Source organism: Dermacentor silvarum, chromosome 10 (assembly GCF_013339745.2).
Source record: "Dermacentor silvarum isolate Dsil-2018 chromosome 10, BIME_Dsil_1.4, whole genome shotgun sequence".
Lineage (NCBI taxonomy): Eukaryota > Metazoa > Arthropoda > Arachnida > Ixodida > Ixodidae > Dermacentor > Dermacentor silvarum.
Window position 1 is genome coordinate 84,759,611 of NC_051163.1, and position 22,667 is coordinate 84,782,277.

At 48.0% G+C, this 22,667-nt stretch overlaps 1 protein-coding gene across 1 annotated transcript in view; it reads left to right on the forward strand.

Moving 5' to 3' along the window:
- LOC119431673 (uncharacterized) overlaps window positions 1–19,679 on the forward strand; it is a 45,526-nt gene extending 25,847 nt beyond the window's left edge. The window contains exons 7-11 of the mRNA XM_049657219.1: window positions 2,183–2,450; window positions 3,664–3,824; window positions 7,087–7,433; window positions 8,444–8,786; window positions 19,225–19,679. Coding sequence (XP_049513176.1) covers window positions 2,183–2,450; window positions 3,664–3,824; window positions 7,087–7,433; window positions 8,444–8,786; window positions 19,225–19,548 — 1,443 coding nt within the window. The 3' untranslated portion in view covers window positions 19,549–19,679. The remainder of the gene's footprint in view (window positions 1–2,182; window positions 2,451–3,663; window positions 3,825–7,086; window positions 7,434–8,443; window positions 8,787–19,224) is intronic.
- Window positions 19,680–22,667: the final 2,988 nt, after the last annotated feature.

The following is a 22,667-nucleotide window of genomic DNA, read 5'->3' on the forward strand; positions in this document are numbered from 1 at the left end:
CCCGTGGGAGATTGAGTGCGTTCGCTCTCCGTGATAGCGCGCGTCCCCGCACGCTTCCGCTCGGGCATACGGCGCGCGGCGAAGATATTTTATCTATACGGAACCTCACGGCGACGGCGATGGCGACGCCGACGGCAGAAATCCGATTGAAGTGTCCATATAATTGCTATCGCAATAAAACAAAGTTCCCAATAAAGGTTAATCAAGTTTGATGCTAGGGATTCTTTTGTTTTAACATAGGTCGGACATCGGGCAAAAAAATGTTGCAGTGGCTTAGCTCGGCTATGCCAGGATATACGTAGCGTTAGCAAAGGTTCAGCTGATTATTCTTAGCTTATTCTTAAGATAAGATTATTCTTATGAGTCAAGCTTCTCCGTTCTTCTGCGCTGTTGAGCAGCATTTGCGCTCTCCTTCTCCATGGCTATACCACACTGGCACACGCCAGTCAGAAGCGCAGCGGCTCCAGCGCAGTGTCAGACGGCGACTGCACAGCGAGCGCGCGCCGGCGCCAGTGCGTCTACCACGGCTACGACGTCACTCCTCTGGAATGCGCAGACCGGTGGCGGGGTGCGCGAGAGGTGCCGGCTCCGGTGGCTCCGGGGCGCAAGCCGTATGACATCACTGATCCTTGCGCATGCGCAGCACGGCTCTTGATGTGCCGCACGAAACAGGCTTGGCTAGGCCAGTGTAGCTAACGCTGGTGGCACAACCCACCACCCCGTTTCAAAGGGGGCGGTCATAGCATCCATCCATTAGCGGCAGCACTGACCATACGAGGAAAAAAACCCAGAAAGCTCGCCTTCACGCACAGCGTTTGTCGCAAGCGTTTCCCGGTAAAGATTGCGGTTGCATAAGCTGCAGTTGCCGGAAAGCGGCAACTGTGTGGCCGGTCTATAGATAGCGCCGCGCGTCGCGACGCTGCCAGGTTGTGCGGTGATTTCGGCGAGTTCTGTGGTGCCTTCAACCTCTCAGTCAGTAGTTGCACCCGGCTCCTTTGGACAGCCACGAAAGCCGAGGCATTCATCCACGTAGGGATACCCAAGTGCCCTTGATTTATTGCTAGGTTGGCGAGTGCTCACCTTTTTTGTCAAGCAGCAACGTTTTGTGCCGACTCTTGGTTCTTTGTCGCTGTCGCACTGACTGTTCCGCCCAGTGGCGTGACGGCGGTCAACCAACTTAGCCTCTCCCACTCTTCGCCGGAACTACCACTGGAGTTAATTGGGCGCAATGTAGCCACCGAAGCTTCCGTTGACATTTACAGATCAACTTAAAAACTCTGCCTCAAACTTGAGCCAGGCTTCAAGTTGGCTCAAGTTTGATGGTTTCTTTTTTTTCCCCAAGTGACAAGAACTTCTAAACTTCAGCGCGGAGCCCGCCATCGATATGTTATGTGTTAACACATCTTTGGTATATACGTTTATAAAAGTAATTTACTCTTTTTATTCTCTTAAAAACCGTGATTCCTTGCTAAATTTCAACCCCCGTCTAAAGACACCTTCTGAGCACGCACAAGGTTCCGAATATCTTTTTATCCTCGCTATTCGTTGAAGCGGGAGCCTTCCAAGCGTGGTAAGCTTTACAGAAAGCACTGTCATTCACATGACAGCGCCATGATGAATTTCTGGAAAAGCTCGAAATAAATGCTGTAAGGTGACTTACCAACTATGTCGTTCCCCTGCTAAACGCGACGCCTGGAAGCGAAGTAATCTACCTCTTATCAAGAAATGCTACTCGAACCTCTATCTTCTTGCTTCTCCAAACGCTGGTCTTCCCTTGAGATTTTTCGCGGCCATTGCCGTTCGGCTTCCACGCACGTTGGAATTTTAGTAGCTGCAGCGCACACACGCGGCATCACTTGTATTATGTGTGTGTAGCTTTGATATCTGAAGCTGCGTCAGTCACCGTAACTCTGAGTTGGATATTACAGAAAATTGAACTGCTTCCTTCAGATACGATTCTGCAACGAGACGTGATTTTTTTTCTTGCTTTAAGCTACCTTCACTTCGAATATTCCGGTAGAAATTTATTTTCTGAATCACTCATGTTTTTGCAGTGTTGCCGTTCTTGCGCTAATGTTCGAGCTTATGGCTCCGAACATCCGCCTGTCAGAAAACTGTCGTTGCACGGCAGCCAGTTATGGCTGCTCCAACTTGAGGCCCTGAACTATCATTCTCTCGGCAGGCGTACGGATCACAGACCACTTCCCCGTCCGGCCTGCTGAAAGGGGCAGTGCAGAGCACAAGCCTGAAGAGTCTGCATCTCAAAACGTGCGCCGTCAGCCCCGAGGATATCCAGGAGATGGCCTTTGCCCTGACTCGACGCCCGCCGTCTCCAGTCACTGATGAGGCCGCGACGTCGACGCCGACCAGCCGCCTGGAGAAACTGTCATTCACCGGCTGCGACGCCAGCAACCCTCTTTTGGAGCACGCGTACGCCTCCCTCATCGGAGGCAAGCATTCCACCTAACTCAAGCGCGTGGCAGAAAAAAAGCGCCTAGTAAGACCCAAAGTAAAACTAGAAAAGGGAGATCTGCGGGGCTAAATTTTCAAGCGAATAGATTTAGTTCGCTTTTTCGCCAGTTTTGTGGTGATTGGTTTGTTGTGATTGGTTTGTGGTCTGCAGTCAGACTTTCACCACCGTCACAAAAGCGCGCGTGTGCTCTCCCATCCTGACTATTCCGGCCGTTCAACTCTAGTTTACAACATACCAATAGATAAGTATGTTACTTAGCTACCACAGGAGCTTAAGCGATGGAAATGCGGATTGCCACTTCGTCGCCGATGACGTCACCTACAATCGTAGGTGCCTCTGTCAAGTGGACTATGTCAAATGGTAATATCTCATCTTTACACCGGCGCAGAAACGTTATCACTCGAGGCTGATTGAGGCTGTTCGTGAAGCTGATCGAGGCTGATCGTGAAGGTGTTGCAACGTCGTACAAAAGTATGACGGTGGTTGTTTGTGGGTAGGTTAAGCCCCAGAGGGTCCAACGGTTTTAAGTGTCGGGCCTCAAGTTAAGCTGAAGGGCAAGAATCGACCCCACCACCGGTCATTCATTTCGCTGCATTGGAGGCCCCACACGAGACGAAACAGTGAGCTGCCTACTTACCACAATATGCCTCGATCAAAGAGAGAGAGAAAGCAATGAGAGAAAAGGCAGCGAAGGCAAGCAGACGAGCGTCCGGTTTGCTACCTTACACTGGGAGGAAGTGAAAGGGGAGTATAAAGAATCGAGGAAGAGAGCATTGAGTGCACGTTGGAGGAGGCACACGATCACTATAAATATAGTTACGGGGTGTGTAGAAGGCTTTTATTGCAGGCAGCCGTAGGGCAAGTGGGTGCCGGTACTGCATGACGTCCTTCTCTTCCTTGCTGCTCTCCTAATGTTGTTGCTGCTGATGCTGCCGCTCCACTACCTTTGACGCAATGTAACAATATATATACGAGGTCGCTGCCGCATAGAGCACCTATAATCAGTATGGCAACATGGCCAGTATGACGATGTTTTAGCTCCAGCAATCGCTTCTCCTAGTTTGCAATGCACAAAAGCATGGCCTTGGAGATTGGCTTCCGGTATACCGAGGAGAACCCATTGGTAGGGTTGCAATTTCGACCACCCATTGGTTGTGATGATATCGTACCGTTTCGACGCCCTGGCACAGGTGTCCTCCTCAGTCTTACGCTGACCAGTTGCAATCTGCGAGAGACGTTCGCGGCGGCTGCGGCTGTGAAACTGCGCACTGACACCCGCCTACGCAAGCTCGATATCCAGCACAACGAAATCAGCGTCGGCGGATGCCGTACCCTGGTCCGAGTCTTGGAGGTAAGCCTCCGTTCCGGATTAAACCGAGACACGGATTTATCTACTCGCGGCATAGTTTGAAATATTTTTTCACTACAATGGAATCTCGAGGTATAGTCGTTAGCTCCGACCGAAAGTAGTAAATGTTTCCTAAACGAGTAGAAGGGCGAGGAAAGATACCGGTATTCGAGGCAATGTTTAACACTGGACGTATACAGGATGTTTCAACGAACACTTTCAAAAAATTTTAAGCGATAGCGCAATTCTAGTTCATGAGCTCGTCTACTCGAAGAGGCAGACATTACTTGCGAAAAAATGAAATGCATATTCACTAAAAAAATCCACTATTTCACTTTTAACTAATTAACTTATGGCCCACATTGCAATTTACAAATTGTAGCCGTGGTGTTCGTTAGGAGGGTCCATTTGAGATGAATTCACAGGATGACACCAGTATCGATATGCTAATTACCGAACTTTGCGGATAGATGCATTGGCGTTCCAGTTAACAAAACCTCGTTTTATGTATTGAAGCACAAAAGTAACTGGAACGCCCGTCCATTTCTCTGCAAAGTTCGCGAATTAATATCACGAAACTGGTGTGATCCTGAGAACTAGTTACAATAGGATCCGCCTTGCGAATTCCACGGCTAGAATTTGTAAATTGTTGTATGGGCTATAAGGTAATTAGTTAAAATTTTATTTGTGATTTTGTTAATTTCAACTTTTCGCGCAAATAATATCCGCCTCTTCGAGTAGACAAGCTCATGAACCTAAATTGGGCTATCTACCACAGCCAATCTTTAAAAATGTTTGAAATTGTTTACTGAAACACCCTGTGTAATCCAAATTTCGGACACTGCTTGGTTCAATTCGGGATTCGCGAGTTCTTTTGATAGCCCTAACAGGCTTCTCTCACTTCCATAATTGCTGTCGAACGTGATCTCCATGTGGAGAATACACTTGTGCTAATACCTTCAGAAGCATCATTGGATTATATTTTATTGCCCATTTAACGTGTTGAGGTTGATGGTTCCTCATTTACATTTATACCCGGCGACAAGTTTCAGTGGCACTTGCGCCAGAAATTACGCTAATAAATCATTTTTGTTCTATGGCAGCACAGCCAATGCTTCGTGGGCAGAGCTTCCTTGGTAGTGTTACAAGGCCAAGTAGTCCCAGTGTTTTCGAGGAAGTTTCAATTTGGGTTTTCCCGGCGCATTCAACACATTAGCATTTTTGGGTGTGTTTATGTGAGCGTGCTTAGTGCATCACTGCTGTCGTTGAAATTGTGCTAAGGATCATCGAACATTTTTGTGGTGTTATCAAAAGCAAACACAGTGATATAACGTGAAAATGCAGCTGAAGAAACAAATAGCTGGAACTATTAGTGGAGCTCCTCTTGTACACCCATACTACGTTTCCACTGATCATACGCTTAGCCTTGCGCTATTCAACTACACGTACAAACGTTCCTTGATATCCTATAGTAACCAATACACCAATTTTAGATGCGTAAGTACTTATCGAAGCAAGCATTGTTATTTTTTGAAAAACCACGGACTGCGCAGTAACTTCGCAATTAGCAGTCCCACGTAAAGGAAACAAGATATGTCAGTAATTCCACGGTATACAAGGTCTGTTTTTGGTTGTCGCCTTTCGTCTATGGGCGGCAGCTTCCCTGAAACGTTATCATCGCACAGTTGGATAGCCTCTCGACCGTACGTATAGTAGACTACCACAACGCAGGAACACGAGCGTTTCAATGCTACCATTCCCGCGCGGCCGTGAAAAGATATCGGCGCTTCTGGGGCTACAAGCAAAACTTAGTGAACGTGACTGCACCCCCGAACTTAAACGCTGTCGTCGCAAAGCGCCAGGAGCACACGCGCTCTACAGCTTTGGCCATGGCAGCATGACCTTGTCGCCGGGTAAAGTGTTGTGCGAAATTTGCACTGTATATTTCTTATTCCCTTTTTCAAACCTTCTTTCAGTGTCACTGCTTTTTCAAGTGCCGTAGTTTCAAAACCTCGTACGAAGCTTTGTTCTCTATTGTTGCGCACATGCTTATTTTATTTGCCACATTTCGTTCTTATACATTGAGCACCTTCAATGTGTTGCTTTTGTTTTCTTCAAGAGAATGCATAAACAAGGCATCTTGCCCTTTTGACTGTCCTATAGTTAACAGTACTTGTCCACACTAAATTTTATTAGGACAAGGTTCCTGCAAATACATAATTAGAATATTCAACCAAGAACTTCTATAATAAACCTTTCTTCCCGTGGTAAAATGGGGTAACTATTGTGAAATTCAATTATCGGTGAACTGGCGGGGCCGTAAGCCATTTCTGGTATTCCTTTTTTGCGAACAGCCAGGCTGCTCGGTATAACGCATTATACTACAAGCACAGAAGATACGTGAGAGTGAATTGGCGATATTAAGTAACTTACAAGAAGGTTACATTAGAAACCAGACAAGCACATGTTAGCGGCGATCAGTCACCAAATTGCTCTATGCGGTGCTACAGCTTCCAACAAATGCAAAGTTAGAGTACCGGGTCTTTCCCAAACCTCGCACTGGTAAATAGTTCAACCGAAATTTGGGCTTGGGATTTCGTTTTGCTGACAAGCCAACATACGCACTCGAGACATATTGCGATATGAATTCAAGATCGCTTCGTCATTCCTTTATAGAATCCTATTTTACCTGACTAAGGTTTCACCTGGCTTGAAGAATGCATTTGCCGAGAACAGTCGTTATTTATCTACTTATTGTCGTAGCAAACGTCCCATTTTCACGACGTGACTCGAAGTGTGTTTCAGTTACATTTATCACGGCTTCCGAGTTCCAATTGCTCGTTTAATTATTAGGCCCGTATAAAACACCATTAAAAAGTTGTATCTACTCGAGCAATTCAAAAAGTACAGAATGCGAACAAGTGGTCTTACTAGCTACGCACTCGTAACACACAAATTATTAACATTGTGTGAATTGGGCGAGTTGGTGGAGCATACTAAACTTGCGAAACCACTTTGCTAACACGACAGAGGCTCAGGAACTTGTTTTCCCTCTTTCCCATTCGCCCCACGTTTTTGCAAGTTCGCTGCGAAATCGTTTACTGAGACTGACTGTCGAGCAAGAAAGCTACTTGTTACAGATTAGCGTGCCAGATTCAAACCCACGAATTACGAGTGCTCACTGCTTCAAAGTAAATTCGGCAATCTTTTCCGCTGCTGACAGCTGTACGAAACACTTTCTCGGTGTCTAAATGTGCTCCCGCAGGTAAACAAGACTCTGGAAGCATTCTCCTTCTCTTTGAGAACCATAGCACCTGCGCCCCACATCGCCATCTTCTTCGACATCATCCGGGAGCTCAAAGTCGCTGCTCGCCTGAATATCGGCTGGGTGAACCCACGCGGAGCCGACTTTGCGGATGGTGTCGCCCTGTGCAAGATCTCTTCCGCCTACATCGATCTAGACAAGCGGAGCATCAAGGACGCCACGCCTCTCCTGGATGCTGTTGCATCCAGTCGCAACACCCACGCTGCCACGATAGAGTGCACGACCCTGACGCCCGAGCCTGTGCTTCAAAAGCTCGCCGAAGCCATCGGCTCCACTGCTTACCTGAGGTAATCCATCCTACACACTTTCGCCGCAACGTAGATCAGCCGATAGCAAGAACCTTCGAAATTACACGTGACAGCACTGATCCCACTGAGCGTTGCACGCAACGGCACTACCAAAACGTTTAAGTAGGGGATACGGCGCAGCATTTTTCTGTGCTCCAATGCGTGCCGTTCTATTCTTCCAACTACCGGACTTTGGACATCAGAATATCGAACACCTATGCTTTGCAAGGAGCAGGGCTATTGCCATGATAACTAACGATTGAATGTGCCACTAATACAGGCAGGCTGCCATTTTACCATTGCAACATGCTCGGTTACTTGGCAAGTTTGCCGTCATCGCTCAATAACGTTTTAAACACGTCAGTAACCGACATATTTCAGTTGCTCTACGAGTTCAACAGTTCTCAGGTTACATTACGCATTACATTTGCATAAAATACACTACGTACACATTAGAGCGTAAGTGATGCAAGAAATATAAACGAGCGAAAATAAACCTCGGGATATAACGGCCCTGGCGTCCGCTTGCTCGAATGTGTTGTTGAAAAATTTTTTTTGGTCTTTTCAACATGTACGGCCTCTAAAAGATACAAATGAAACGCAAGAAATGTCGTCGACCCAACATGGGCTTGTAGATGGGAAAAGTTTTGCTTGTCATCAGCATGGCTGTCTTTGTAGCCGGAGCTAATAAGTTTTTCTACGTGTACTGCGCAAACTTCAATTTAACTAAGGAAATAATTCTTGTCCAACATTTACACCTTTTTGCCACGATCTTCGCAGCCAGTGGCAGCAACTGCAAAATCTGTTCCTTGTTGCGAAATATTTTCCGCGTAGGAGTTGCCTCTCAATTTTTCGCATCCTAGTACATTAGGATCTGTACTGCTGTATAATTAGGCTTGAAGGATGTAGCCCATGCTGTTTTAGGCTGTAGAATTGGCGGTAGTCGAAGGTTCAATGCCGGACCTGAACATCATTTCGCGATAAATCGCTGGCATTTTTCATCAATGCAGAGAGCTGAAGCTGTGCATCACGCTCCCCGAAGTCAATGGGGTCAGCCTGCTTCGGTCACTCGAAAACAACCGCACCATCCGAATCCTTGAAATCACCAACTTCGTCTTCAGGAAAAGGGCCATCAAAGCACTGGGCCGACTGGTCGAGCAAAACCGGGCGATAAACATGCTCACGATTGTGATTCTGGACGGCAGGGACTGCTGGAACGAAGTGCGGGCAGTCTGCCGGGAGCTGAAGGAGGCCATTCTGCGCAACCGTTTCCTCATCGGCCTAGCAGTGAAGATGGTCAGGGACAACCATGCCAACGAATTCGCCATCAAGGACGCTCTGCGGCGTAACCTGGTGAGTTTTTTTTTCTTGTGCATATGTCGCGTATGCTGGCGAATATTTCCAGAATCGTTGCCCTCCCTGTACACTCCCCAATGTTTACACAATTACACATTTTTTTGCACAATTATTTGCAAACATGTCACGATGACCTGAAGACGATGTTTTACAGAGAAGCTGTCAACGACTAGGCTCCAGGAGATCGTATCCGCGTGTAGAAAAGCCATGTGATTTAGCGGAAGAGGAGAGGAAAAGAGCTCAACCCTGTGAGAATGCTGGGAGAGGGTGCAGATGAAAAGGAGACGGGGAGGGGGGTTGACGCAAGTCGCGCCGTCCAATACTGGCGTTGCAGGGGGAGGGCGTGTGGCGCGCCAACTAATGACGGTGTACGACAAAAGTAGGCCATAGGAGGAGTGGGGTGTGCGAGGAGTTCGCGTTAGCGTTGGTTGTATGTGTTGCTTATCGCGACTTTATCACCAGCGTCTCGCTTGACCAAATATTTCGTCTTTACCCGGCTAAAGTTTATCAACTCATAACTTCATTTCAAGCCTGTGTATCTGTAAGGCGTGTCATTATTGTCCACTTTCAAGCCTTCTGAAATGTTGGCCGACAATTGCTTCCACCTCAGTGGCTCCGCGGTTATAGCACAGAGAAACATACTACGTAAAGAGCGGACACTCCCGTAGGGCCTTGCGGCCCAGCTATGTATACTGCACTACTACCAGCGCGACCAGTGGCTGGTCAGACCGTCAATTTTGTCTTCCGAGATTCGGGACGCCTGGCTTGGCTCTGTTTTGGTTTCGGTTTTGACAGCAGGGCTTTTCAATGATTTACCTTGCTGTTTAAGTGTTCAACTACGTTGTCTTTAGTGAAGCTCCGGTGTTGTGTTTTTGGCATAAACAGGCGTATAAACTAGCAGATCGCAATCTTTTTACTAAACAAAAACAACCAAGATTGTCGATGTACCATGAAAAACGGAATTTGCTCATGCGAACACCATAAAATCATGCGGTCAGAGATTTTGTTGTTTTTGTTCTCACTTTTTTGCCATTCTTCTGAATTACACACAACAGGAAGCAGTAGTGGCACAGTACAAAATGCTTTATTTTTCCTTGTTTACAAGCGTACTACCAAGATCCTATTGGACACAACTAATTTCAGTACATATCCTTAAAATTGCAGGTAAAGAGCAGGCAGAACAACAAGGATGGTTTAGCAATGACAGGAACGCGTTATGTACAGCCCACGCTTACGAACCAGCCTCGGTGGGCGCCGAAGCATATATTGTATGCTACGCACGCAAAAATACACTCCGTCAGCATCAATAAACATCGCTTTAACAATGTTGAAAGCAAAAACCTGCAAATTCTTAGTGCAGACAAAAGGATGCAACTTACCGCAGCAGCGAACCGGCGTGTTGAAAGCTCGGCGAGGTGGGCGTATCCAGCGGCACATGACCGGAGCAGCCGGCGCAGCATCAACGTTGCTATGGAGACGGGACACCACAGAGGGGACGCAATAGAGAAATATATGACGCGTCGATGCAGCCCGCTGGAGGCATGATAACCTGTATCTTTGAAGCGAAACGGAAGCGCTTGTCGCTACGCCATCTGGCGGGTGGTGAGACCCTCAATTGCTCGACCGCGAAACGGCCCTTGTGGCCACTCTTTACGTAGTATGTTTCTCTATGGTTATAGGTGAGGCTTTTTCGCGAAACGTTCGTCATTTGAATGTCGAGATGGAATGCAATCAACAATGGTAGAACTAGGTAGGCGTGGAACAGCAGGCGTAGAATTTGGTTCTCGACAGGCGTTTGGAACTAAGCATCTCGCTAAGGATAGCCACTGTTCCTTAATGTAGCCTAAGGTTGGTTGATTTTGTCTAGTGTCGTCAACGGCAAGAACACGAATTCGAAGCCCGCGTAATTTCAGCTTAGCTCAAACGGTTCCAGCCCATCTTCGTACTTTTGCTACTGCCCGTCAAAAAGCGTCTTAATGAAGAGCGAGGTAGAACGACCATATTTGCGAGGTAGATTGACAGCGGAAAGCCTGCAACCCCACCGTAACTATTGCGCGCGCCCGCCACCTGACTATTGGTCAGCGTTGTGGCAAAGAATAAAGGAGAAAGATGACAGGATGCCACCGATTATAGAACTTCACACCGTAGCCCACTCTAAATGAGTCAAGGAACTCAACAAAACAACTCTTAGAAGCAAATTGTAGGTTAAACCAAACGACCTTTCACCACAAAATCTCTTGTTTCATTTTCATGATTATTTTATTCCATTAACCTTACTGATATGCCACTATGAATACGTGAAAGCTTTAGACTAACTTTTGTAGTGGCGAAGAGGGCGAAGGAGCGCTCTTGCGTCTGTCGCTGTGCGCGCGATCAGCGTTCGTGGACTACCTCGATTGTGTGAGACGTCATTGTCGTCTAATAAATCGTCCTACTACACTTTGTATGGGTCTCGTAGCACTCAGTCTTGTGCGCCTTATGTGCAGACGAAACTCTAGTGATCGGACGCCGTGAAATAAAATTTCTTCACGTATTGACGTATAGGTGTACGGCCTGCGTACGCCCCTTCCACTAACATAATTCATTCGCACAATTCCAGATGGTGGAACTGTTCCAGAAGAAATTCAAAATTTTCGGTACTGCCTTGGTATCTTGACTTTTCTTCGTGTCTGTAAATTCTTTTCCCGGAATTTAGAATTCTCCTTTTGTTCTAATGGACTGGTTCTCCCCCGAATTTCAACGTCCAGAGTGTAGCTCTGCCCCTCTACTACAGACAGCACTGCTCTTCAAAAGCGCTCTCGGCGATCTCTACGATGAGTAGTGGCTTGACAAACGTACAATTTCAAGCACATGCAAATTCTGACAAGTATACAAATGAATACCTCTTCGCAGTAGAAGACATCTGGTTGGTGGTGCTTAGACATTTTACACACATGTGCAGTGCACACATAACTTAGCTTGACACTTGCGGCTAGGAGCGCATAGTATTAGTGCTTCCTTTAACAGTGTACCGCATTGTACCATCAGTCCACTATATTTGGTTAGTCGCTGTAAGTGACTGGATACCAAGTTTTTACACGGGCATTGTCAGAGTGCCATTGAAACGCAATGAGCTCTTTAGTCGAGGTGGTGGTGCCTTAAACTTTATTACATGGTCTGTCTACCGTCTTTCTAGTACTTTATATCTTGTAGTGCAATAGAAACCTACCATTTGAAGTGTCTAAACTTGCAGTTCTTTCTCTGTAAACTCTGTACGGACGCCGACAACACGCGATTGCAATCTTAAATTCCATGCATCCATGCATGACTCCCTTCACCATAACTGCGCTCGTTTATCCAAGGCGGCTCCTCTTTCCAACATGCGCTAGAGTTTCTGTATAAGCTCCCTTTAGGAAGCCAGAGTTGCGCCAAGGTACGCAATATTCGGCTTCGAAGTTATGCGGAAAAGCCACTATTGTACGCGCAGGAGCCGCGCTCGAGTGGGAATGCCAGCAGCGCTTTTTGTCCAAAAGCACCACTAGCCTACAAAGCTGGATTTCGACGGTCTGTTTGAAGAACTCATCTCGGCTAGCTGCGTATGTGTTGCTATGGAAACCAAAATAAGCCTAAAACAAATTAAAAATACGTCATCGCGTGCGAGCGTGAGAGAGAGGAGGGGGCTGGTGGGTGAGGGAGAGAATAGAGGGGGGGCTCTGGGAGATGGAGAGAAGCTGATTCCAGCGATTCAGTTACGCTTCGGATTTCATCTGTGCTGGATGTGTGCTTCGTCCGATCGGCTGTGAGGCGGCTGCGTCTGCAACTACAGCCTCGACATCGGCAGCAGCGTCCGAAAGTATTGTGGGGATCGAGGTGCCTTCCCGCGCCTCGTCCCCCGGCTCGCGCGTGGCGCTTAGCTCGATCCCCGGGAACCGCCGCCGTAACGGCAACATGGCGGACACGGCTAGCGCGCCGGACTTACTTTCCCGCGCAAACCGTGCTTCTCCCCCCCGGAATCGGACTTGCCCCGCGAGACACGTCACCGGGACGCGCCCTGATTGGCCTCCCGCGCGGCGGCCCCCGGGCACCCTCTCCACCCGAGCTCTCGTCCGCTGAGCGCTTCCTCGCCGCGAGAGAGGCTCACAGGCTCGCAACGAGGTGGTTACATGAGACCTTTGTTCTCGCGACTCCTCGTTATCGCGCTTGGCGGACCGCTACCCGGTTAGCCCTAGCGCAGCGGGCGCGCGTACTCGATCGGTCTTGCGGCGAGCCTTGGCCCGTAAGCGCCGTGACTGTAGCGCTGAGCTGTACCTTGGGTGAATAAACCCGTGTTTGTTGGCGGTCTGACTCCGGAGCCTTCTCTGCGCCGTGTCGGAGAGTCGATGAACCCTGCCGTAGCGCCTTTGTGCGTTGCGGAGTGGAGGAGCGTCGTGCCCTTTCCTGACCGTCGCTCGTAGGGTAAGCCTTGTGCAAACCCATCTCCACAGTATGCAGTCGTGGGGCCAACAAATAGGCACAGACACCTGCAGAAACAACTTCAATACATACAGTTAATATCACCACCATCGGCCTATGTTTATGTCCCCTGCAGGACAAAGGCCTCTCCCTGTGATCTCCCTGTCTTGCGCTAGCTGAATCCAACTTGCGCCTGCAAATTTCCTAACTCCATCACTCCACCTAGTTTTCTGCCGTCCTCGACTGCGCTTAACTTCTCTTGGCATCCATTCTGTAACTCTAACGGTCCACCGGTTATCCATCCAACGCATTACATGACCTGCCCAGCTCCATTTTCTGACTTAATGTCAGCTGGAATATCGGCTATCCCCGTTTGTTTCTGATCCACACCGCTCTTCCCTGTCTTTAACGTTAGGCTTAACATTTTTCGTTCCATCTCTTTGTGGGGCCTTAATTTCTCGAGATTCTTTGTTAACCTCGAAGTATCTGCCTCATATGTTAGCACCGGTAGAATGCAATGAATGCACACTTTTCTTTTAAACGACAGTGGTAAGCTCCCAGACAGGATTTGACAATGCCTACCGTATGCACTCCAACCCATTTTCACTCCTTTGTAAGGTTTCTCGTGATCAGGGTCCCCTGTGAGTAGTCAACCTACGTAAACGTACTCCTTTACAGACTAGACGCTGACTGGCGATCCTGAATTCTTGTTTCCTTCCCAGGCTATTGAACATTGTTTGTCTTCTGCATATTATTCTTCAACCCCATTCTTACTTTCTCGGTTAAGGTCATGAATCATTTGCTGTAATTCGTCCCCATTCTTGCTGAATAGGACGTCATCTGCAAACCTAAGGTTGCTGAGATATTCGCCGTTGATCCTCACTCCTAAGCCTTCCCATTCTAAGAGCTTGAATACTTCTAAGCATGAAGTGAATGCCATTGGAGAGATTGTGCCTCTTTGCCTGACCCCTTTCTTCATAGGTACATTTCTACTGTTCCTGTGGAGAACCAAGGTTGCTGTGCAACATAGTTAATATAACCAACTCAAAAGACGAAATGACTGCGGCTTAGCTCAGCTAACTATGGGTATCCAACGCGAAAGCTTGGTTTAGCCTGGTTAAGTCTTGGTTTCACTTGGTTAACCTTTGATTTAGCTCTAAGTATTATACTTAGCTATACACTCGTCGTTTAGCCAGGTAAGAATTATAAGCCGACAAGGCCAATCCTTTTGCAAAGCCGAACCGCTCGCTCTTCCTCAGTCTCCGACGCTAGCTTCGCGCGCTGGGCATTTCGGACCTTCTCCAGTAAAGCAGCTCGAGGGGCGATGGAGCTTCTGCGTTGCCCAGGGGGCGCTGCAAAAATGGCACTAAAAAGCGCCCTCACTGCGAAACTGGGTAGTACCAAGCTCAGTCGTCTGCTTAGGAAAGCACGTTTACAATATGGACCCGCCACTTTCGCTTGTGTCGTGCCACGGCTTGCAGCGAATATCGGGCGCTGAAGATTTTTTCAGGGGTGGCACACTGCGTACAGGCAAGAAATCATGCTACGCCAAGTGCGTGTACGCCGTTCAAAAAATAAGTGGCGAAGGTTTAGCATGGTGTCAATCGCAAGTGAAGCGAGTCGCGTACGAAGTTGAACTTCAGGTAAGCTTTACCCGCTGCTAGATTCAGGCGCACAAACGCGCGTAAATGCTTGCTGTAAATGGATTCACAGCAGCGATAAGCAGTACGGAACTGCTCGAGCGCATGATCGTACGCGCCGCGACGGCAGCGCTCCTGCAGCATGCCGCGAAACGGCGGGCCTCCTGCAATATTTGTTGACTGCATGCCGCTAAACAAGTAGTAACGCCTGCGCTGTAGTAACGGCCATCTGTCCCTTTAGCAACTGATAACTGATGCAATGTATATGAGCTCGCAGTAACGTACTACGTGCCAATCGCGATGCAGCGTGAGCTCATGCGCTGCTCGCTTGATGTAGCTTTTAATGACAGCGCTCGACCGTCGATGCGCTGTAATCAATACTGCCTTGCTGCGCTGCCAAACGTGCTGGCTTGAGGTCAAGGATGTGCACATTTAACTCTCAAATCTGTGCTGCTCATAGTGGGGTTGTGAAGTTATCTAGCGCGCCCGACGCTCCGCTTCGTGAGGCCTTGAAAGAAAACGGTAGAATCTGATGTTGGGATTCAGGCCTTCTTGTTCGTGGCAGCTCACGACGCATCAGTAACGACGGCGACGTTTTTTCGCGGCTGAGCTAGGTCTCTCCGGATCGGCGTCGCCGATTCCTTCTGCTTCCAGCATTACGTCCCACGGTACACAGAGTCCGTTTTCGTTAAACTAGGCTGCGGCCAGCTCGCAGCGTGGTCGGCGTGTTCTCTGAGAAGTGACGAGCCTTTTCGCACTCGCAACAGGGCCGAAAAAGATGCGAATCGACGTAAAGCTCGGGCTAGAAACGTGGTTCGCCACAGTCAGGGCTCAATACTACTCAACCTGCTACTACCCAGATATGTTCTCTCGTCGCCACCCGGCGGCGATACTATACCTCACTCCAGCGCAAGACGCCCATATCCGCGGGGCGGTGAGACGCCGCTTGGCGACGACGGCTCAAAGCCTCCCGCTCCCTCGCAAGCTAGGGGCGCGGTGAGTCACGTGGTCAGGCGGCGACCTAGTTGCGGTCAAACGAAGGTCAAATTGCTGTCGACGGCAAAACTCGTCTGTATTAGGTTAGTAAAGCTTTCGCTTTAAAAGCTCGCCATAGCGCCCATGCATTTAAATTTGCAACCGCAAGGCGCCGTCATCTTGCTACGCTGTACAGGCGCGCCGGCGCATACGACGAGACACGCAATCAACGCGATCTCGATTCTCACTCCGTATGGTGGCGCCAGCTATTTCAGGCGCCTGCAAACGCATACTTTCCGGTACCGTCAATTCACCATCGACATTTTATAAAACGGCAACTCATCTTTCTGAGAAATATACGGAATTAATTTTAAACGTGATGCGTACCTGCTGAGTGTAAATGCTTGTTTTTGCATAATATTGTTACGGGTTACTCTCTGCGAAGAGAGGGCTTATTGGGACACGACGTAACCGACGATCTCGAGCGCCAGCCGAGGTTCCGTTATCGCTAGACGAACGTCTTCCTCCTCCGCCCTCTTACTCCGTGTTCCACTACAGCTTGTGGCTCATACCAAAATCATACAAGATTTTCACGCTTATACCAACATCTTAATGCTTAACGCAGGGAAACTCAGTCGTAGCAACATGGCGACGACATCGCTGTTGCCGGTTCTTTCAGGCCAGCTTTTCCTGTAGCGTTCGTATGCTAATTTTATGCTTTAATACATGTAGACCGTTTCACCCCCGGGACTATGTTTTCGCATTCCTACACGTGAGCAGTCTTAAGTATCCTTGCTTTAAATGAGAGGCATTTCTTGGCGAACATTTGCCACTTTTATAGTATCTATCTATCTAGACGCATACGTATTGGTGCTCTAATGGTCGTTTCGTTAACTTGGTAGGCACCAAAATTGACATAAGACAGGAGTGTATGACGAACAAAAATGAAGTCAGTCATGCTCATGACTCGGCAAAAATGACAATGACTCTGCGAAAAAAGAATAACACTCAAAAATCAACGTAATGGATTCGGATGTGGTACTCAGTGAAGGAAAACGCTCAAGCTTGGTCGTCGAAGTCATTCATGAGCATGACTAAGGTTTTCGGCTTATCGTCACTCAGGCATAGCTAAAGTGACTCCTGAGGACTCATGGCATGAATGTCATGACATGCGTGCCCGGTAGGTCATGAAACAGCCGCCTAAGTCTTGGTGGTCTCATGGTCGTTTCGTTTACTTGGTAGGCTCCCCGCACACTGCTTCGCATAACGTCGATTCCCACATGGCGTGGGATCTGCCAGCGTTATTTTACACCCCGTCCTATTGCAAGGACTCTCACTGCTTCATGTGACTTTGATTGCGAAATTTAACCGAGATAATACCTGCGAACACGCATCTTCCGATGCATCGATGAACAAGCAATAAGGATAACTGAGCTGATGTCAATTGCGCTGGGTCGGTCTGTTCCTGCGGAGCGTTGGCGTTGCCTGCGAAGGGTTGGCTTTTCCGCAGTGCAGTAGGGCCTGTTTTGACCACGTGAGGACGCTCGGTGAATAGCAGGGCTTGAATCTCTGGAGGTGGTGCGAGTGGCTCGTGGAAAACACTGGAGTAACTGTATAGGCTCCCTTAAGGGAGCCCGAGTTTCACCAAACATCTCGCTTATCTCGGCCACTGGCTAGGGCAACCTTCTATCAGATTTGAACCGCAGCGATTCTGAAGGGAGGACGTTGCCTTATTATATTGGCTTTCTATTAGAATGTGACGAGTTGTCTGGAGATTTGGTTCAGCAGCTGAAACATACCTCATTCTATGACGGATATTTGCCCCCGTTCGTCTCCGTCGTCGGGCGTAGGAAGCAAGGCACCGCCCCGTCTGTTACCACGTTATTGTCATCGTAGACCTCCATGGACTGTTACTCTTTTTTGTATCCAATTTGTATCCAAGAAATTACTCTCACTGGGAAGTAATGTCTCGACAGAGTACTCACTAGTGAGTAAGGGTCCTTTTAACTGAATGATCGAAAAGGATTGTAAATTGGATACAAGAAATGGTAACAGTCCATGGAGGTTTACGAAGACAATAACGTGGTAACATACGGGGCGGTGCCTTGCTTTCTACGCCCGACGACCGAGACAGACGGGGGCAAATATCCGCCATCGAATGAGGTATGTTTCAGATGCTGAACCAAATCCCCAGACAACTCGTCACATTCCAATGGAAAGCCAATATAATAAGGCAACGTCCTCCTTTCAGAATCGTTGCAGTTCAAATCTGATAGAAGGGTGCTCTAGCCAGTGGTCGAGATAAGCGAGATGTTTGGAGTATTGCTGAACTAAAAAAATGGAAGTCGACTCCAGTTACTATTCCCATAACGCGGAGCGTACTCGATTTGATAGACAACGATTTTGTATTGTGCAGTTAACATTTACTCCTTTTAAGACGTGTATCCCATCAATTTATCTATGCATACATACTTCTATAAAAATGCATAGGGACATACGGTGTAATAACTCTTGTTTATTGAAGGGCCATACGCAGGGGTGCTGTGTATGTGCGTCTCCAGGGAACCCGCCGTTGCATAGGTTGGAACGGGACAATGTGCGTCTCTAGAACGTTATCCGAGCTGCTACGGGCGGACCCTCGCACTATTAAAATTACCACCTTCAATCTAAACTAACCGTGCTCGGCATTTGATTCAAAGCAGATTTAGTGGGTAATTGGCCATTTCCGCGTAATTTAATGAGCCATGTCACGCAATGAATGTCCAATTTTTTTCTTTCTACGAGCTGCATCGCGAAAAAGGCCAGATACCAAGTACACAAAAGTTGAGCAACTTTAGCGTACTCTAAAGAGGATGAACGCGAAAGCCTGCGCGCTGACGAGGCATTCATTAAATTACTTCACATTTTCATTTGAATGCGCTGTAACTTCCTATGTTTTCTGCCACCAAAGGTCGTGGGTTTGAGTGCCTTAATTACCTCTCCTAATTAAGGCACTCGCACCCACGACCATTGTTCCTGGCACCATGTGGCATGGTGGCACCACGAATTTTGGTGCAGTAACGTCGGACATTGGATCTTTCGAATCCTGGGCCATCTAAGGCATTCGCCTGAATAACTGTATTGACTCGGACAGGAGGGCGTGATCGTCAACGCCATGGGCAACCTTAGGAGATTACTCATATACGCAGCGCTAGGTTACGATAGAGTAGGAATTACATTAAGGAGGCTAGGTGATGATCGGTCGCCAGCACGATTTAAAGGGCAGACGTTATTAAAAATCATAATCTTTGATTCGAGGTGGATTTGCCGAGCGGACGAACAATCTAGAAAAAGTCCTAGCACCTGTGTTCGCTTCGTCGCGCGCTAAGTGTCTGTCCTTCTTAACGCAGCTGTACGTCCACGAGGCCATCCGCTTCGTCCACGGCTCCAACGAAAAGAGCCACGCCCTGGCATTCGAAGCTCTGCAATACTCGCACTCCATAAAAATGGTGCTGTCCCTCAACTTATCCATCAAAGAGGAAGAGGCGGTCAAGAAGATTGACGAGGCCCGTGATCGGCTCGCTGCCAACTACTTCATCCTCACCGGCGTCGTCAGCGGCAAAATAACCTGCGAACAGGACCGCAGGAGGAGAGCCACGCTGGACAAGCTTAGCGTAGACCTTCTTGCACGCATTTGCAGTTATCTCAGCCTGACGGATGTGATGGACTTGTAAAGCACCAAAAAGGCTGCGGTAGCCCATTGATGTCCACCAATCCAATGCATTCTTGCATTCTAGCACATCAGGTTCAAGAATTTGGTTCAATAAATCTTCAGGTTGCATTTCGAGGCCCTCTAGTGCTTCAGTGCGTCCTCATTCCCAGTTACCGAGTCTGAGCACCGTGTTTGTGTAGTATCGTCTCGGAAACAAAGTTAATTTAGCGTGACATTCTAGTCGCTTTGTTTTTCGACATTTCTTAACACCTGTAAGTCTCTTCCTTCACACAATTACTTTTTAATGGCTTTCACGTGTGTTCTTCAAACGCACTGGCTGCGAATCTTCTACGTGAGAACGTGTTGGCAGTTTTCCGCAGTGATGGCGCACATGCTATACATTGTAAACATTGTTTTACTTTAAAAATACCCCACTTCTCTTGTATGAGCGCCCATTTTATGCGTTCATTTCTTTCCTTTGTAGGAATAACTTTTTTACTTTTTTAATACAGTGATACGGAGTATTGATGACCCATGCACTCGCCCGATTCATGGCAACAGTAGCAGTGTGGATGTTATTGGCCTAAGTACAATAGCGCTAAAGCACAAGTTCGTTACACCCGGTTTTGCAGATTATCCTTGTCCAAACGTGAGCATTCTTTAGACACGTGATTGGTACACGAAGCTCTAATAAAAGTTAATTGCAAGGAAGTCATTACTGCTTCATAATTCCTTTGTGCTGGATATTTGAGCGGGAGTTGTACGTTCTCTTGCGCTTGTTTGGTAATATCAGTGCATTTGTCTGCTCTTCATATCTGGGCTGACCATTTAAGCTTTACGGAATTTCAAGGAAATCGACTGTTGCAGATAACATTCTAGTCTTCCGGGTGGTATATTCAGAGAGGCGGACAATGCTTATGAACAATGCGTCTCAGTTTTGGAAATAGCTCGAAATTGATGCCATCCTGGAGATACACATCAAATGGATACGCCTTCGAAACTCAGTAGATACCATTCTTAAATTGTCATACGTGCGGTATAAAGGGATTGAAAAGTCATTCCTAAATGCTTGAAGGTGTTTTGATTTCTCGTGCTATTAATGTCTGCTTCTTAAAAAATTGCGGAATACTTAAAAAAAAACGCAAGTTTGCACTCGGTCGTGCAAAGCCTAGGTAAAGCGAAACTGTCGATCCTAAAGTCGTATTGGCTGCTACTGCTAGGTAATAACTTGGTTGCTGCTAGGTCTTAATTTGGTTTAACTTAACTACACATGTAGGGAAGGCATTCGTGAGCGACCCTTTTCGGAGGTACCTTCCCTTTCACGAAATTTTGCGTGACTAGCGCTGGACGCGTCAGCGCCTACAAGTGACAGCGTTCCTGGCATGCCACAAACGCACGCAGGCTAACCAAGGTTGGCACAGTGCCAAGAACGCTGTTGCTTGCGACGCCGAATGCGTTGAAGGCTAGCCGCTCGATATCTAGCGAAAGTTGACACGACTAGGTGCAGCCCCTTTTATGGCAAACTCTGAGGCCATGCGCATGCACACTGGCCGAAAGCTATGCGCAGTGTACGGGTGGAGCGCAGCAGACATGCCAGGATGACGTCACGGAGCATGCGCAGTAGCGCGCACCTGCGCCGGTGATTCCTAGGCAATGCCAGGTGACGTCATCGTTACTGTTTCGGCGCATGCGAGGCTAGGCCACGCGGGCGGCGTCGGCAGCAGCTGTGCGCGTTACCTCGTTGGTGCTGCTACAATTTCTCTATCTCGCTCCCATTTTTTCTCTCTCCCGAGCAGCATGCTCTCCTTCGGTCACCTTACGTTCCATGTTAAGGCAACATGTGCACGGTGCGGAGAGGAGGCGAGGCATACGCCGCTCCGCCAGGTGGTTGCTTGGAAACGCAGTGACGTCATGCATAGCCTGGTGAGGTTTTGCGGCAGCAGGTGGCACTTTTTACCGTTAGCTAGAACAGATTCACTGTTAAAATGATCATCTCGTATATTGTCCCTTGGACATGTACTTGCGGTACGTTTTGCTTTATGCCAGGTTGACAGACCATCTGCAACTAGACGAAATGAACTGGAGTAACAGCTGCAACATGGTCGCAGTTAGGCCGATTCAACTGTAGTTCACACGAAGTAACGCGCATCATTGTGCCAGTCGCTGCGGCATGGCATACCGACGTCTGTCTAAGATCCCTGTATGTTCCAAAGGTAGCGCAAACCATTGTTCAAATAGGAAAGGATAATTTCCTCCCCGCCCTCTACCCCTCTCCTGACTTCTTTGCCGTTTTCCGCTCTCCCATCGGACGAGGCTTGACACGTGACGAATGAACCGCGCGGCTTTTTGAAGACGCGCTCGGCTGCAGACCGATGCCGACTTTCTGTGCTGTTGGATGTTCGAATAGCATTGCCAAGAGGGGCAAGCTTTTTGCGGCCAATTGTGGCAAACGAAGCCTCAAACGGCGAGCGATATGGCTCCATCGTATCGGAAGAAAGAAATTTGACTCCCACCGAGGGAGGTCATTGAGGGAAGTTCTGATCACTGTCGTCATCCAGTTAGTGATGAACTCGGGAAGGTGCGTGCGCTCGTGAGTTCACCATCAGCCAACAACTGAGTAAAAAAAAGTCCCGGTTTATGCTCTGCGGCGAACGAAAGGGCGCATTGTGGCAATATGAATGCCAGCATGCCTTCTCATAAAATGAGCATAATGGAAGAGTCGCCAATTAAAGAGCAAAACGCAGAAAGCGCGTCCACACCCGGGAACCAACTGAGGGGGAAAGAAAAGCACTCGGATGAATTTTGGAAATAAAAAAAGAAATGCGTTGAGAGTATTTAGCACATAAATGTATACGCCGTGTTGTGTGGGCATAGTTTGATGTAGCTCTTTCTTTTCGTAAATGCGTCAGGTAAACAGAACACCATTAGATTTCTAGAAACAATGCTATGCAGTAAAGACTGTATAGGATTGCGTTTAACTTGACCTTTTGTTTTTCTCGTCTCAGGAAGGCAGATTGTACTAATAATTGAAGGTACTACATATCTTACGTAGATATCGCACGAACAGCCTTGTGAAAATGCGCCCAGAAAAGTCGCTTTTCATGCAAGCACTTCAACGCGTCGCATGCGATACGATATGAA